At 35.1% G+C, this 16565-nt stretch overlaps 1 protein-coding gene across 8 annotated transcripts in view; it reads left to right on the top strand.

Moving 5' to 3' along the window:
- Sycp1 (synaptonemal complex protein 1) overlaps positions 1 to 16565 on the top strand; it is a 105429-nt gene that overhangs the window by 26391 nt on the left and 62473 nt on the right. For all 8 annotated transcript variants that reach the window (XM_074050694.1, XM_074050690.1, XM_074050695.1 and 5 more), the window contains 3 exons: positions 10112 to 10206; positions 10697 to 10881; positions 12637 to 12704. In XM_074050694.1, the coding sequence (XP_073906795.1) occupies positions 10112 to 10206; positions 10697 to 10881; positions 12637 to 12704 (348 nt within the window). The remainder of the gene's footprint in view (positions 1 to 10111; positions 10207 to 10696; positions 10882 to 12636; positions 12705 to 16565) is intronic.

Raw genomic sequence — 16565 nt, 5'->3', positions numbered from 1 at the left:
CACCATAACTCCAATAACTTTAAGAGGAATAAAGAAATAATGATAATACTATTGAAGTAAGAATATACAGGTTAGTAAGTAGAAGAGTAGAAAGAAAGTAGGAGGAAAAATCCTAGAAGCACAGGATATAAACAGGATGGATGGAGAAGAGGTGAAAGTAAATAGAAGCAGTGAGTAGAAAGAAGAAGAGAATAGTTAGAGAAGATCCAGCTACAGGTTGAGTGAGAAAGGAAATAAAAAAAAGACTGAGCAAATAAACAAGTCAAAAACAATGACAATACAGAATTGTTGAAGGAGGAATAGAGAAAGAAGAAAATTAAGTGAGAAAGAAAATTGATCTAATTGAAGGCAGAAAGAGAATACAAATGGGGTACTGATAACCGAGAGGGAGGAAGAAGAGGTGATTTTTAAAAACTACGTATGAAAAACTGGTTGTGGACACTCATTTCTACAATCCCTTCACTTGGGAGGCTGAGACCATAAGTCCCAGTCCAGTGTGGATTCTATGGGGAAGAGTCTGTCTTGAAGATGGATCAACAACAACAACAAAACAACCACAACAAAAAAACAACAAATACATAAAAAAGTGAAACATTTTAAGGAAATTAGATATTTAATGGAGAAACATATAAGGAAGGATAAAAGCAAAGAAATTGTATAAAGAAGATAGAATTAAAAATATATATGTAATGCTTAAATTGATCAGTATGGTTTTAAAAGTCTTTATAGAAAAGCAAACAATTAAAGAAAAAAATGAAAAAAAGAGGGAAAATATAAAAACAAAAACTTTTTAACTGGACACCAGTGGCTCCTGTCTCCTAGCTATCCTCCTAGCTATTTGGGAGGCTGAGATCAGGAGGATCGCAGTTCAAGATTTCCAAAATAACCAGAGCAAAATTGACTGTAGGTGTAGCTGAAGCAAAAGAGTGTTAAAGCCCTGCGTTCAAACCCCAGTCCCACCAAAACAAAGCAGCAAAAAGTAACAAAAACATTTTTATTTAAATAAAAAAAGAGGATTTGTTTCCAGTGTAAGAATACCACTTATGTGGGCTTCAGTGCAGATTTTCAGTCAGTGTGTACTGGCTTTCCTTTCTCTGGCAGAATTGCAGCATGCTACTGGGTGTGTGCTATTTTGACTTCCTCTCTTTTCTTTTGTGGTGTTCCCTAGCAACAAGAGTGCATGCCTTGTGGAGGTAATTGCTTCTAAGGACTGTATGGGGTGGACTGCAAGTTTTCTGCTGGCAGGTCCTAATCTGGAGCCTTTAAGTATCTGGCCCTGTGTTGAGGAAGCTCTGTGGAGATGCACATTATGCCTGGATGCTTTTCAGGCTATATTTTCCAGTTTTCCCCTCCAGGAGCTCTGCCTAGGTGGAAAGTGACTTCCATTCTCTCTGTAACTCCCTACCAGTTTCTTCCTATGGCACAATCTGCATCTCTGACTCCGACTTTTCATTGTAGCTAGACCTACTCTTCTGATCAACACTCAGTAAAAAGTGCCCAATCCTTGCCACGTGTTCCCATAGACTGGGCAATGCAAGGATGGACTTCTGACTTCTAAAGCTGCCAACTGTTTCAGGGCATTTGGACCTTGGCAATGTGACCAAATGCCAGGAAGAAAAAAGGTATTTCCCTATTGCTTATATGGTTTGTGACTTTTGAACCCCTTTCTGGCTAGACTGGAAAACTTTTGAGTTCAGTGTTAATTGTGTTTTCTGAGTATCTCATTCTTTGTTTTGTCTCTGCTCCATCCTTTTGCTGTGCCAGACCACTCTTGGAAACTTTCTTTTTTTCTGCCATTTTGTTCTTCAAAACTCTTAAAAAAATAAGATGCTGTCCATTCACATGTAAAACCAGAATGTGTTTTTTGAGACTTTTGTTCTTTTGTTTCAGTCCCTGCCCTCTGTAGTTGCCTCTGTTCCATGTTTCATGCTGGGCTCTCTGCTCATGTTGGAGTGGTCCAAACGTCTTCTGTTCTGCTTACCAAAGTAGTTCACCTTTCTTTTTAAAGTCTGGTTCTATCTATTCAGTAGTGAAAGCTAAGCACCTTCTCACCTTCAGTCACCTGAAAGTACAGCTGGTAACTTCCCCAGATGCTAGGGGTGGGTACCTTTAGTCTGCCATCTTAACTGCTCTGTATTGTTTTCTTTTTGCTTAGATAACTAGAGCCATTGTCTTAGAGATGTGTGCTTGTAAAAGTTTCTCTTTGTTTTCCTTCATCTGAGAACACTTATTTTTCCTTCCTTCAAGATAGATATTTTTGTTGGTTATAGGGTTTCTGATTAATAGGTATTTTCTTTTATCATTGAAAACATACCATATCTTTCTGACTTTCATAATTTTTGATAAAGAATTAATTGTTATTCTAATTGTTTTCTTCCTGTATGTAGGGCATCTGTTTTTCTCTTGTTGCTATTAAGATCTTTGTGTTCAAAAGTTTAAGTATATGTATTATATATTTCTTTGAGGTTTGCTAAGCTTATTGCATTTTAGGTGTTTCGTCAAACAATTTTCTGCCATTCTTTTTGAATTTTTTTTCTGTCTGGCTGTCCTGCTTTTCTTCTTTAGGCACTCTAATGACACAAAAATTGGATTTTTTGGGGGGGAGGGTTATAGTTGTACAGACTCTGCTAATTTTTTTTAACTTTTTTCCTTTGCTGTTCACATTAGCTAATCTTTATTGTCCTTTCTTCCAGTTTGCTGCCCTTTCCTTTTGCTCCTTTCATTTTGCCATTGAACCCATCCTGGAGCCTTTTATTTTAGTTGTTCTATTTTCCAGTTGTACAATTCCATTTGGTTCTTTTATATCTTCTATTCCTGAAGCTTTCTAATTTTTCAGTTTTTAATTATATTGTTAATGCTCTTGGAAGAATTTTTGTTATGGCTGCTTTAAAAATCTTTGTCAGATAATTTTAACATACTGTTATTGATTTTGGTATCTGTTGATTAACTTTAAATTCAGTTTGAGATTGTTTCTTGTGATGAGAAATTGACTAAAACCTAAATGTGTTGTGAAACTCTGGATCTTATTTTCTTGGTTGTACCTGGCAGAAAAAGAGGGGAGTGCTCCCTTGTTATTGCCAGGTGGAGATAGAAGTTTAGTTTTCCCATTTGGGCTTCATTACATCTGAAAGTGAGAATCTTTATTGTTGGGCTTGTTTCTTCCTGCTGGGTTGATTTGGAGTACTGGTTTTCCATGTTGTTTTCTGTGATACCACAGTGGGGGTAGCCTCATTACTGCTGGGTTTGTTGAAAGTCATGGTTCCATACTACCAATGGTCTATACTTGTCTTCTTTGATCATATTACCATGGGGGAAGGAGAGATGCCTTGTTATTAATAGATAGGGATGGACATCCAGGCTCTCAATGTGATCTTTACTGCCAGTGCTGGGAATAGTCGTATTATTACTTGCTGGTGGATACGTAAGCTATGGCTCTGTAATTAAACTCCTCTGGTACACTTGGATGGGGATTTTTTAATTCCTCATCACAGCCTGATATAATTAGAAGTTTATGATTCCCACTTGGCCTTTGTTGGAGTGGGTGGGGTAGGGTACACATTTTTTTTATGTGATGTTTGGGGCTGATGCTGTCATGCCAGATTGTCCCTTTCCTGGCCCTTTGGCTACAAGAGCAGATTTTTGTTACAGCTTTTTCTTGTTTTCAAGGTTTTATATTTATAAGGTTGCCTTTTATTTTTTTAAATTTTTATTGGTTATATATTTATCCAAGTATATTTTTTTGTATCAGTATGGGCTCCTAGGTTCATTGTTGTGCTGGGTGTGGGGGTTACATTGTGGCATTTACAAAAGTTCTTACAGTGTATCAAATATATCATACTTGAATTCACCCTCTCCACTGCTCTCCTTTATCCTCCCTTCCCCCCATTCCTGGAATAGTTTCAACAGGTATCATTTTTGTAGTTACATACATGTGTACACAGTTTTTGTACTGTATTCACTCTTCTACTCCCTTTTCCTGCTACCTCCCCCTTCCCACCATTTATTAAGCATGGCTATTTTACACTGATTTTGTTTATTATTATTATTATTATTTTTTTTTTTTTGCAGGACTGCAGTTTGAACTCAGGGCTTTGTGCTTGCAAAGCAAATGCTCTACCACTTAAAGGTTTATCAGTCTTAGGGTTTATCAATTTGTCTTTTTCAAAGAACCAACTTTTTGTTTCCTTTATTCTTTGTACATTTTTTTGTCTCGATTTCATTGATTTTTGCCCCTATTTTTTAAAAATTATTCTTTCTGTCTGTTAGTTTTGGGTTTAGTTTGTTCTTGTCTTTCTAAAAGCTTAAGGTGCATCATTAGTTTGTTTATTTGTGATCTTTTTAAAAAAAATGTAGGCATTTAAAGCTGTAAACTTTCTTCTCAGCACTGTGTCCCAAACATTCTGGAAGAGTATGTTTTCATTTTTGTTAGAATCTAGGAACTTTTTGATTTCCACCCTTATTTCTTCAGTGACCCACTGGTCATTCAGCAATATGTTGTTCCATCCCCATGTGTTTGAGTATTTTCTGTAGTTTCTTTTGCTGTTGAGTTATAGTTTTACTTCATTGTGGTCTGATAGAATACAGGGAGTTATTTCAACATTCTTACATTTGCTAAGACTTGTTTTGTGTCCTTATTTTAGGACACAAATATCTACTTGAGAAAGTTTTGTGAACTGCTGAGGAGAATGTGTATTGTGCAGTAGCTGTATGAAGTACTTTGTAGATGTCTGTTGAGTCCATTTGGCCATAGTGTCAATTAATTTTGAGGTTTCTTTGTTGATGTTTTTTGGTCTGGGTGATCTGTATTGGTGAGATTGAGTATTGACTTCTCCACTACTAGTATTTAGAATTATTTCCTTTTGATAGATTGCTCCCTTATATGTAGCAACTTTCTCTGTCTCTTCTAATTTTTGTATTAAGTCTGCATTGTCAGATATGAATATAGCTATTTCTGCCTGCTTTCAAGTTCGATTTGCTTGAAAGATCTTTTTCTACCCTTTATCTCTAAGCCAGTGTTTGTCATTGAGATGTGTTTCTTGAAAGCAGCTAATGGTTGGGTTTCACTTTTTAATTCATTTTAGCATTCTGTGTCTTGATTGAGGAATTGAGTCATTCACATTCATGTTAATATTGAAAGATATATACTATTTCCAGCCATTTTTGTTGTTTGCCTGATGTTTACTTTTCCCCTGTTCCTTATTTGCTAATCTTTATTGTTAACAGGGTTTATTCTTTAAAATTTTCCTGGTTGTGTCTATCTGCTGTGTACAAGATTCCTTTGTTACTGTAGTGCTGGTTTAGTGGTCCTGAATTCCTTTAGTTTTTTCTTATTATGGAAAGTTTTTATTTATCCTTCAATTATGAAGGGTAGTTTTGCTGGGTAGAGTTTAGGGTTTGAAATACATCATTCCATGCTCTCCTTCTGTTCAGAGTTTGTGTTGAAAAATATGATGTATTCTGATGGGTTTGCCTTTATGTAGGAACCTGCTGCTTCTTTTTAACAGCTTTTAGAATTCTTCTTCCTGTAATTTCATGTTTTAACTATAATATGTCGGGCTGCTTCTTTTCTGGTTCTACCTGTTTAGTGTTCTGAAAACCGCCTTTACCTGTAAATCCTTCCCTTTCTACATTGGGAAAGTTTTCTACTATTATGTGACTGAATATGTTAACTATGCCTTTAGCTTGTATCTCATCTTTTTCTTCTATAAACCATGATTCATAGGTTTGGTCTCTTGGTGGTGTCCCTGAGGTCCTACATATTCCATTATACTTTCTTAGTATTTTCATTGTCTTTGATTGATCTAATTCCTATACTTTATCTTCTATCCTTGATACTCCTACCTGCTCTACTCTTTTAGGCAGACTTTCTGTTGAGGTTTTTATTTGGGATATTGATCTTTTCATTTCCAAGATTTCAACTTGATTTTTTTCAGGATTTCTATATTCATTGAATTCCTCTCACATCCTGCATTGTTTTCTTTATTTCATTCATGTGTTTGACTGAATTCTCTGAGTTCAGTTATTCATATCTTCTTTGAATTTCTTACCTTGCTTATATGCTATTTGAATTCATCAGTAATTTTTTGAATTTGTTAGTTGGTATTTCTTATTCTTCTTCATTATTGTTTAAGGCTTTTATTGTGAAGTTGTTGGCTTTTGAAGAGAGTTGTTGCCTTATTTCATGTTTCTGTGTTGGGATTCATGGATCTGGGTTAATTTTTGGTTGGAAGTTCCAAGCTTTCTCAAAGATTATTTAGGAATGGGTTGTGGCTGTGTCATGGTGTATTTTTTTATCTCTTGACTGGGAGTGTGTGGCTCAGTAGTCAAACATTCATCTGCAGTTCTTATGGTGCTGTATGCCACCTATTCCACACAGGGAGAGGAAGCTTAGCTGCTAAAAGCTATCACTGTTGATAAACCACAGCATTGAGACTGGCAGTCTTTAAAGAAGACCAATTGCTGCTGCTCCAGTATCTTTAGAGCTATATTGGAGCAAAGATAAACTATGATCAGGGAAGACCCAAAATAATAAGGGTTGTAATAGGGAAGACATAGAGGGAATAATTTTAATGGATAATACAAAGTGTATGGTTTTATAAGGCAGAACAGGGTGGCAGCTAAGCTTAATAGAAGGTGTTAATGAGAATGTGAAGTAGGATAGGTAGAAGAGATCTAGTTAATATTGTGTTGAGGAAGAGAGAAGAAGTGGAGAAAATTGCATAGACAAATAAACATAACCAAAAAAAAAAAAAAGATGAACTGGCAGCGTATTTGCCATATGAACGTATAGGTAACCAAGGAGGAGTATGGGTGGGTAAACAGAAATAAAAGAAAATATGAGCTAGAGAGCAGTTCTTGTTTTAGATGGGGGAAAGAATAAATGGGGAAGGGCAGTAACAAAAGGAAGGGGAAAGATTAAGATTGAATACTGAAAGATAGGTTTTGTGGCTTTTGTGATATCTGTAGAGAAAAGGAGGGGGAGAAAAGCAGAACTAGAGAGAAAATGGGAGAAAGAGAGTACAAAATTGCCCAATTCAGATGTACAAGAAAAAAATGACAAATACGTAAACCTAAACATCCAAAATTTAACATCGTAAAAAACAAATGAATGTAGAAGAAAATTTCAGAAGTTTCTATGCTCTTCTGAGTGGGTGGTTTTTTGTTTGTTTGTTTTTTTCATCCCCCTTGGTGTCCAAATCTTTCTGTCCCTGGGCAGTAGTCTAGTTGGATATCCACCTCTGGAATGATGTCAGTTTACTGCCTTCTACACCTTTTCCAGTGTGAGGTGGGAATTAGGGGGGAGGATATTTGGATATCTGATTTGATTATTGTCTCTAGTGAAGTGTTGTGGAGTTTGGGACCTCAATACACCATCCCCCCCTTAACTTGTATGTTTCCCCTCTTCCAAGCTCCTTTTGGGTACAGTCTTTTGTTAGGTGGCTGCTTCAGTCTCACACCTCTGTGGTGGGATGAGAAACACAGGCAGGCAGCTTTGAACAAGGATACATGCTGCTGCAATTTCTCAGATGGGGCTGTAGCTGGTCACAAGGGCTCTTATTTTTTGTCACAGAGGGGAAAGTTATGTTTACTGTTGTTCTTATTGTTTTCTCTGCCACTTAGCAATCCATGCACCAGATGCACCATGTGGGAGTGCCACATGGTAATTTCTGGGCTCCTGGTGGAGTCCTTGTGCAGAGAACTTGGTACTGGGGTTCCTGGGCACAGGGTTGTTTGCCAGGTGTATAGGGTCTTGGGGGGGTCTGCAGGCAGAGCACGCCAAACATGGTTTTGTGATTTGGGGGAAACTATGGTGCAGCTGGCCTCAGCAAGTCCTTGGGCAGAGCACTTCTTGTCTTTTTATAACTCTTCCCTTTTCTTTTTACATTTTAAAAAATCGATACATGATAATTATATGTATTTATGGGGTACAATGTGATAATTCAGTACAAGTATGCAATTGGAACTGTATTATACTTTAAGTCTTATGTTACTGAAATACATTTCCTTTAGATCCCAAAATGTACCATCTGATCTGTTTTATTTTTGCCATCGTATATGTTGTTTCACCTTCATGTAATTTTCTTTTTCTTTAATCCCTTTTATTCTTATTTTGACAAATCTTACTTTCTTTCAGATGTTTCACCATTTTCTGGAAGCCTTCCTTGAACTTCCCCTTTCTATCTCTGCCTCCCCTAATCTGTAATCCTTACTGGTTCTATTTGGTGTAGGTGTCCCCTGTGCATACTACTATAACTTCTAGTGACTCAGCACTTATTATTGTTTATTTGTCTACCTGGTCAATTGTATTGTAAATACCATGTATAGTAAGGTCATTTTCCAGCATATATCACCATTATTTTCATCATCATAATAATAGTTAACATTTATTGTTATATACTAGACTCTGTGGTTCAGCATTTTAAGTTGCATTGTCTTGTTTAATCCTAAGAATAAGTCTTACAGATATGAATAATTATTACTATTTTAATTTCTCAGGTGTGTGGGGAAAGTAGAATCAAACTGGTTAAATATCATGCTGATAGCTAGTAAGAGGAGGTAGTATAATTTGAACACAGAGAAGATGATATGCTTATTTTTTCCCCTAGTGTTTACACGAAGCTTAAAAAGTAAATGAGCACATATAAAGCACATAGACTACTAACTGAGACTTAGAATTTAGTAAACATTATCTATTAAATGGGGTCAAAGGATTTTTCATAATTTTATATTTAAATGAAGAAATAGTTAATATTTTTGATAAAAATTAGAAGTGAAGATAGAAATTTGCAAAAATAAAATCATGACTAATCTATTAGGAAATAAATTTAACATTTTAGTGTGTATTCTTTCCTTTTACATGCTTTGTTCATATAAATACTACTTTTAACCTGTGGTAGTGGGGCTTAAACTCAGGGCCTTCATCTTGAGCCACTCCACCAACCCTATTTTTGTGAAGGGTTTTTCGAGATAGGGGTTGCAAAAAAAACTATTTGCCTGGGCTGGCTTTGAACTGCGATCCTCCTGATATCTTGCTCCTGAGTAGCTAGGATTACAGGGATATTCTTTGATTTTTTAAAAAATTATTTTTGTGGTACTGGGAATTGAACTCAGGGCCTTGTACTTGTTAGATAAGCTCTCTACCATCTGAGCCATACCCCCATCCCTATTCTATGACATAAATATCCATAAACAATACATAAGTTCAGTATCATCATTTTCAATGATTATGTAGTATACCATCCCATTTGTATACCATCATAATTTAGTCTGTCCAATTTTGGATACTTAGGTTTTAGCTAATGTTTTGCTACTATAAAAAAACCTTTAGCACTGAAAATCCTTAAATATTCATCTTTGATGAAACTCCATAGGGAATTGACTATGTCTTATACAGTAATAAAAAACAAACACCCAAAGATCCAAACTATATCACTGAAGACCTACGGTTTAGGTGTTTCTATGCTACCTATTAGTTGTGATATTTGAGCTGAGGTTCATGACCTCACCAAGCCACAACATCCTCTAAAATGGAGATAAGACTTCTATTTCCAAAACTTTTTTTCTTTTTTTGTACTGGGGAATGAACACAGGACCACTGAGCTACATTGCCAGCCCCTTTTTAATTTTACTTTTATACAGGGTCTTGTTAAGTTGCCCAAGCTGGCCTTGAATTTGTGATCACAAATCCTGCCTCAGCCTCCTGAGTAGCTGAGATTACAGATGTACTCTGGAGTGTACCACCACACCCATCCTCAAAACATACTTGAAACAGTACATTAGTAGCCATATACAAACAAAAATAAGGACAATATTTTAATCCATTTGCCAAAGCTGAGTTCTCCCATGTACCTGTTTTGATTCTATTATAATTATAAATATAAATATTTAAAATGTTTAATACCATTCATGTTTCAGTATTTGAGAAGTAACAACCTTGAGAAGTCAGTAAAGGTTGATGATAATCTAAATTAATGTGTCTATAAATTTGTATAATTCTTCCTAATTTTGGGCTTTTGCCTACTGGAGGAAAAAGAATAATCATAAAAAACAAATAGTTTTCTTCTTATGTATTTTCTGTTAAGTACTACATATCTCTAAATTTTTATTTTAGAATTACAGGATGAAAACTTAAAAGAATCAAATCAGAAGAAGGATCATTTGACATTAGAACTGGAAGATACTAAAATATCTCTGGAAAGAAGTCTGGTATGAGTAAAAACTGATTAGTGTGTAGTAAGTCTCACACTATGACAAATATTTTTGAATTCTAATACTTATGTACAAAGACCCAGAACTTCAAAAAGAGAAGACACAATTCCAGTCTACAAAATGCTTGTAGTTTAATTAGAGACATTGGATAAAAACACATCAAAAGTTTAATAATCAAAATACAAGACCAAGCTAGGTACCAACAGAATGATTCATACTAGTACTTTATCATAAGAGTTTTAAAAATTGAGAGAGTTCTTATGGACTGAACTGGCTAGGAACTCTCCGTAAAGGAATTGGAACTGGCATTTGGAGAATGGTGAATTGAAATAAGAGTAATGAGTGGGTATTCCAGAGTGGGTAGGAGGGATGATAAATAGGAAGTGGAGGGCAAGAGGGACAGCATATGTGGAGAGCAAATGAGTTTTTTTTTTTTTTTTTACAATGTTTGGATCATTCCTTTTGTTTTATACTTTATTTCATGTAGAGTTCCCAAAAAGCTTTAGAGGAAGATTTGCAGATAGCAGCAAAAACAATATCTCAGCTTACTGAAGAAAAAGAAGCACAAATGGAAGAATTTAAGAAAGCTAAAACTGCTCACTCACTTGTGGTTACTGGACTTAAAACTACAATCTGCAAGTTGGAGGAATTTTTGAGAACAGAACAGCAAAGGTGAAAATTTTTAAATAAATGATTAAAAAATTTACTGCTAATTGCACTATTTCTATTCATTGTCAACTGATAAGCAATTCCTAGAACTGTAAGCAAGTCTTTTTTTTTAATGTATGAAGTAGGAATACATTTGAAAATATTGTATTGGGTAGAAATGTGTTCTAAGAAAAGATTAAAAGCAGGGATTTCTAGAATAGTTCCCAAGCATGCTTCGCTATATAGTCACTCCATAAAGACAAACTCCTAAGTGCTGATGCAGTGATTTGACAAATTTATTGATCCTATGTAGTATTACTACTTTTATGAGAATAATTTCCAGCCTGAGGAATTTCTTTTATTGAGGTCTGTACCTTTTCTGATTTATAATAAATTTAGAAACTATCCTGAGAGAGATACTACTTGATGTTTATTAAATTAATGAATATGATTAACTGCATATCAAATAAACTTCATTTGCATTCCTTCTAAATAGAAGTTTGTCTGAAACTTGAATATCAAAGACGAGCTCTATTTTTCATGACTTTACAGTTAGGAAATATCCATATAAAGGTGTGTTATGAGGACTAAGTAATTATTTTTGTCCCATTAGCATTGGGGTTTATTAGATTTGTTAAGGTAAAGAAGAAGAACAGATTGCTCTCCCAAGTCATAGCCTGGGCCTACCACCACTGCTTCTGCATGTTGAGTAAGAAAAGCTATCTCTTTTAGCTTCCCTATTTTATATATTACCATATGCATGTGTGCTTGCGCGTGTGTGTGCTCTACGGGTGACTGAACTCAAGGCCTAGTAGGCAAGTGCTCCACCACTTGAGCCACACCCCAGTCCTTTTGCTTTTAGTTTGTTTTTGAGTCTGCTTTTTCTGGGGCTTACCTTGGATGTGATCCTCTTATATCAGCCTTGCAAGTAGCTGGGATAACAGTTGTGTGCCACCATGCCCGGCCATAATGTTAAGTATTTTTTAAAAATTATTTACATTACTAGAGTTTGAACTCAAGGGCCTTGTGTTTGCTAGGTGGGCCCTTTACCACTTGAGCCACATTCCTAGCCCTTTTTGCTTGAGGCACATTTTGAATAGGGTCTTGCTGTTTATGCCAGGCTGGCCTGGACCAGAATCCCCCTGTTTATGTTTCCTGTAGTTGGAATGCAGGCACGGTACCACCAAGCAGCTTTTTATTGGTTGACATGGTGTCTCAAGAACTTTTTTGCCTGGGCTAGCCTTGAATGGCAGTGCTCTTGGTCTCTACGTCTCAAGTAGCTAGAATTACAGGTGTGAGCCACCACGCCTGACTTAATCTTATGTATTCTCGATTGACCTAGCCAGACAATTTTCAAAGTTTAAAATTGTGAGTTAACTTAGATTCATCCTTTGCAGTTACCTCAGTTTTATTGTTTGAGGAAATAGGAAGCCAGAGAAGTCACAAAATTATACAATATTCTCATATTTATATTGTTCCTGAAGGCATAATTTAGTATAATAGTAGTTACATATCATTAATTTGATTATCATCAATAACTAAGAGACAAATTAACCATAAACACTAAGGTTTTATGTAGATAAATTAATATGATTACATATTTTTAGTAGTAATCTCTTATTTTAAGGTCTTAATACACAGGGATTATACTTAATAACTGTTTAATAACTGAATGGGTAAATCTATGTTTTATCAGTTGCCTCATTGTTCCAGTTTTAATTATTAGATGAATTCTGACTAAAAGAATATTTTACATTTTAAAATAACACATCTTACAAGATTGGAACAAAATGAAGATCAACTGAAAATACTTACCATGGAGCTTCAGAAGAAATCAAATGAACTGGGTAAGATTTAGAGAATAGCAATGTGTACTTGGAAAATATTACTTATAAAAACATAAAGGAATATAGACTATCTAAACCTTAAAAAGAGTATTCTGTTTCTGTATGCAGTTTATACATAGAAGCCTAAGAGATATTTTGCATTCTTTTTCCTTATTTTAGGATTCAGAGGCCTTAATATTCCTTGATTTTTTTTTTCATGGTATTGGGGTTTGAACTCATGGCTTCACACTTGGTAGGCACTCTACCACTCGAACCACTCTGTCAGTCCTTTTCTGTGTTGGGTATTATTTATTTATTTTGGTTTATTTATTCATTTATTTATATGTGCATACACTGTTTGGGCCACCTCTATCCCCACCAACATTTGTTTTTGGTGGTGTTCTTGATGCTAGCTATTCTAGCAGGAGAGCGGTGGAATCTTACTGTGGTTTTGATTTGCATTTCCTTTATGGCCAGGGAAGGTGAGCATTTTTTCATGTGTTTTATGGCCATTTGGATTTCTTCCTTTGAAAAACTTCTGTTTAGTTCAGTTGCCCACTTCTTTATTGGTTCATTGATTTTGGGGGAATTTAGTTTTATGAGGTCCCTGTATATTCTGGTTATCAGTTCTTTGTCTGATGTATAGCCAGCAAATATTTTCTCCCAGTCTGTGGGTGGTCTCTTCAATTTAGAGCCTATTTCTTTTGTTGTGCAGAAGCTTTTTAATTTCATGGAGTCCCATTTGTCCATCCTTTCTCTTAGTTGCTGGGCTGCTGGAGTTCTAGTGAGGAAGTATTGCTTCCAGAATATTCCCTGCTTTTTCCTGTACTAACTTCAGAGTTTCAGGTCTGATATTAAGGTCCTTGATCCACTTTGAGTTGATACTAGTACAGGGTGATGTGATAGACATGGATCTAGTTTCAGTTTTCTGCTGGCAGATAACCACTTTCCCCAGCAACATTCGTTGAAGAGGCTGTCTATTCTCCGTCATATATTTTTGGAGCTTTGTCAAAAATAAGGTGGGCATAGTTGTGTGGATTCATATCCAGGTCCTCTGTTCTGTTCCACTGGTCTTCATGTCTGTTTTTGTGCCAGTACTATGCTGCTTTTATTGCTATGACTTTGTAATATAGTTTGAAGTCGGGTATTGTGATACCTTCAGTATTGTTCTTTTTGATGAACATTGCCTTAGCTATTCATGGTCTCTTGTGTTTCCAAATGAACTTTAGGGTAGATTTTTAAATCTCTGTGATCAATGTCATTGTGATTTTGATGGAAATTGCATTGAACATGTAGATTGCTTTTGGTAGTATAGCCATTTTTACTCTGTTGATTCTACCAATCCATGAGCACAGGAGTTCTTTCCACCTTCTGTAGTCTTACTTAGTCTCTTTCTTCAGAGGTTTATAGTTCTCCTTGTAGAGGTCATTGACATCCTTTGTTAAGTTTACTCCAGGTATTTGATTTTTTTGAGGCTATTGTAAATGGAATTGTTTTCATATATTCTTTCTCAATTTGTTCATTGTTGGTGTATAGAAAAGCTAATGATTTTTGTAAGTTGATTTTGTATCCTGTCACATTGCTGAAGCTGTTTATGGTGTCTAGGAGTTTTTGGGTAGAGTTTTTAGGGTCTTTGAGGTATATGGTCATGTCATCTGCAAATAAGGATACTTTGACTATTTCTTTATCTATTTGTATTCCTTTTATGGTTTTCTTGTCTTATTGCTCTGGATAGGAATTCTAGGGCTGTGTTGAATAGGAGTGGGGATAGTGGGCACTCTTTTCTTGTTCCTGATTTTAGGGGGAATGGTTTCAGTTTTTCACCATTAAGTATGATGTTGGCTATAGGTTTGTCATATATAGTCTTTATAATGTTGAAGTACATTCTTTCTATTCCTAGTATTATTAGAGCTTTTATCATGAAGTGGTGTTGAATCATATCAGAGGCTTTTTTCTGTATCTATTAAGATTATCGAGTAGTTTTTGTCTTTGATTCTATTAATGTGCTGTATTACATTTATTTATTTTCGTATGTTGAACCACCCCTGCATCTCTGGGATGAAGCCAAATTGGTCATGGTGAATGATCTTTCTGATATGTTGTCGAATTCGGTTTGCCATTATTTTATTGAGGATTCTTGCATCAGTGTTCATTAAAGAGATTGGCCTATAGTTCTCCTTTTTGGAGGTGTCTTTGCCTGGTTTTGGGATGAGTGTAATATTGGCTTCATAAAATGAGGTAGGCAGTATTCCTCTGTGTTGGTTGTTTCTGAGACAGGGTCTTGTGAACTGTTTGTCTGGGCTGGCTTTGAGTGGTGAACCTCCTCATGTCTGCCTCCTGAGTAGTTAGAAATTATAGGCGGGAGCCTCTGGTGCCTGGCTGTTTTTTTGGCTTTTTGAGATAGGGTCTTACCTTGTATTCTATGCTGGCCTAAAACTCACAATCCTCCTGCCTCAGCTTCCTGAGTGCTGGGATTGCAAGTGTGAATCACCATGCCCAGCTTTAAATTGAAGTTTTAAACTTTAGTTGTGAACTATTTATTGTAAAATATGATCTTATGTTATCATAAGGTATTATTCAACAAATTTTATGGCCCAAAGAGACGTTCTATAATTATTTTGTGATTTATCCCCATGTACTTAGCTAATTCTAATAATCTATGCTTCATATTACACACATATATTTACTTTTACAAAGTTAAAAGTATGTTATAAATTAAATTGCATGAATTAAGAGATATTTTAATATTTCCATAATTTTCTGTAAGCTTTATTATTAGCCTTTAATATATGTATAATTAATTACCAGTAGTATTGCCTAGCATTTGAAATGTTTGCTTACCATTTTATAAGTAGTTAGATTGTTCAGTTGAATTCTTTTTTTGTTGTTAAAAAAGTTAAAAACTTTTATTTTTTCAAAAAAAATTTTTATCATATTTACATTTGCATACATGTGTATACATTTTTGTAGTATAGTGGCTATCAGTTGAATTCTTGAACCATATTTATGCTTTTCCCTTTTGCAATGCTTAATTTTCCACTGTAGATTAATTCTTGATCATCTAAAGTTGTCCTATTGAAATAATTTTATCTTAGTAATAGTTAACATTAGAATGATTAAAAATGCATTTATTATTTAATTTTTAAATTTTTTTCAGAGCATAATGTACTATTTTAAATTATTGCATATTACTTTCTTTAGGATTATTGAATGTTTTGGACGAAGGAATAATTTTGGACCTTAAAATATCTTTACTAGATAATTATTTAGAACAGTTTAGTTTAATATTGAAATTAAGTGGCTGTTTTTTAACGTATTACAAATTCAATTGTACAGTAAAATCTCATAGTAGAAGAATACATTATGAGAAATTTGAGTAAGGAATTCTAGAATTGTGGAATAGTACTATGTATGCTTTCTTAGCTTTGTCTTAGAAGTTGTGGGAACGTATAGAAGAAGTAAAACACCATGCTCTTGAGAAATCTCTTAACTGTCATGAAAGGTTGAACACTGAAACTATTGGGGTTTAGGATAAGGGGTTTAGCAAGAATTCCATTTGGATAAGGGAAGAAAATGCTCGAACTTAACATTTTTTTGTTTTAGGTATGTTTTATAATGAATGATATAATGTGCATTTATATTATAGCTTTGCATAAAATATAAATACAGCTTTGTATTTTTTACATATTTATATCTGGGGTAAATGCTCATAGATTCCTATTGATGGAAGTGTGTTAAGGCTGATACCAAAAGGAAGCCAGAGATACCAATGTGGCTTTATGGAAGAGGTAGACTTTACGGTATAGAGAGGCTTTGGATAGTTGTAGAGGCTGATGGAGTATAGAAAATACAAATGGGAGAGCAGCATTAACTATCACATGG

Source organism: Castor canadensis, chromosome 12, assembly GCF_047511655.1.
Source record: "Castor canadensis chromosome 12, mCasCan1.hap1v2, whole genome shotgun sequence".
NCBI classification, from domain to species: Eukaryota; Metazoa; Chordata; class Mammalia; order Rodentia; family Castoridae; genus Castor; species Castor canadensis.
The sequence above is the reverse complement of the archived record's forward strand: the minus strand, read 5'-3'. Positions and strand labels throughout refer to the sequence as shown.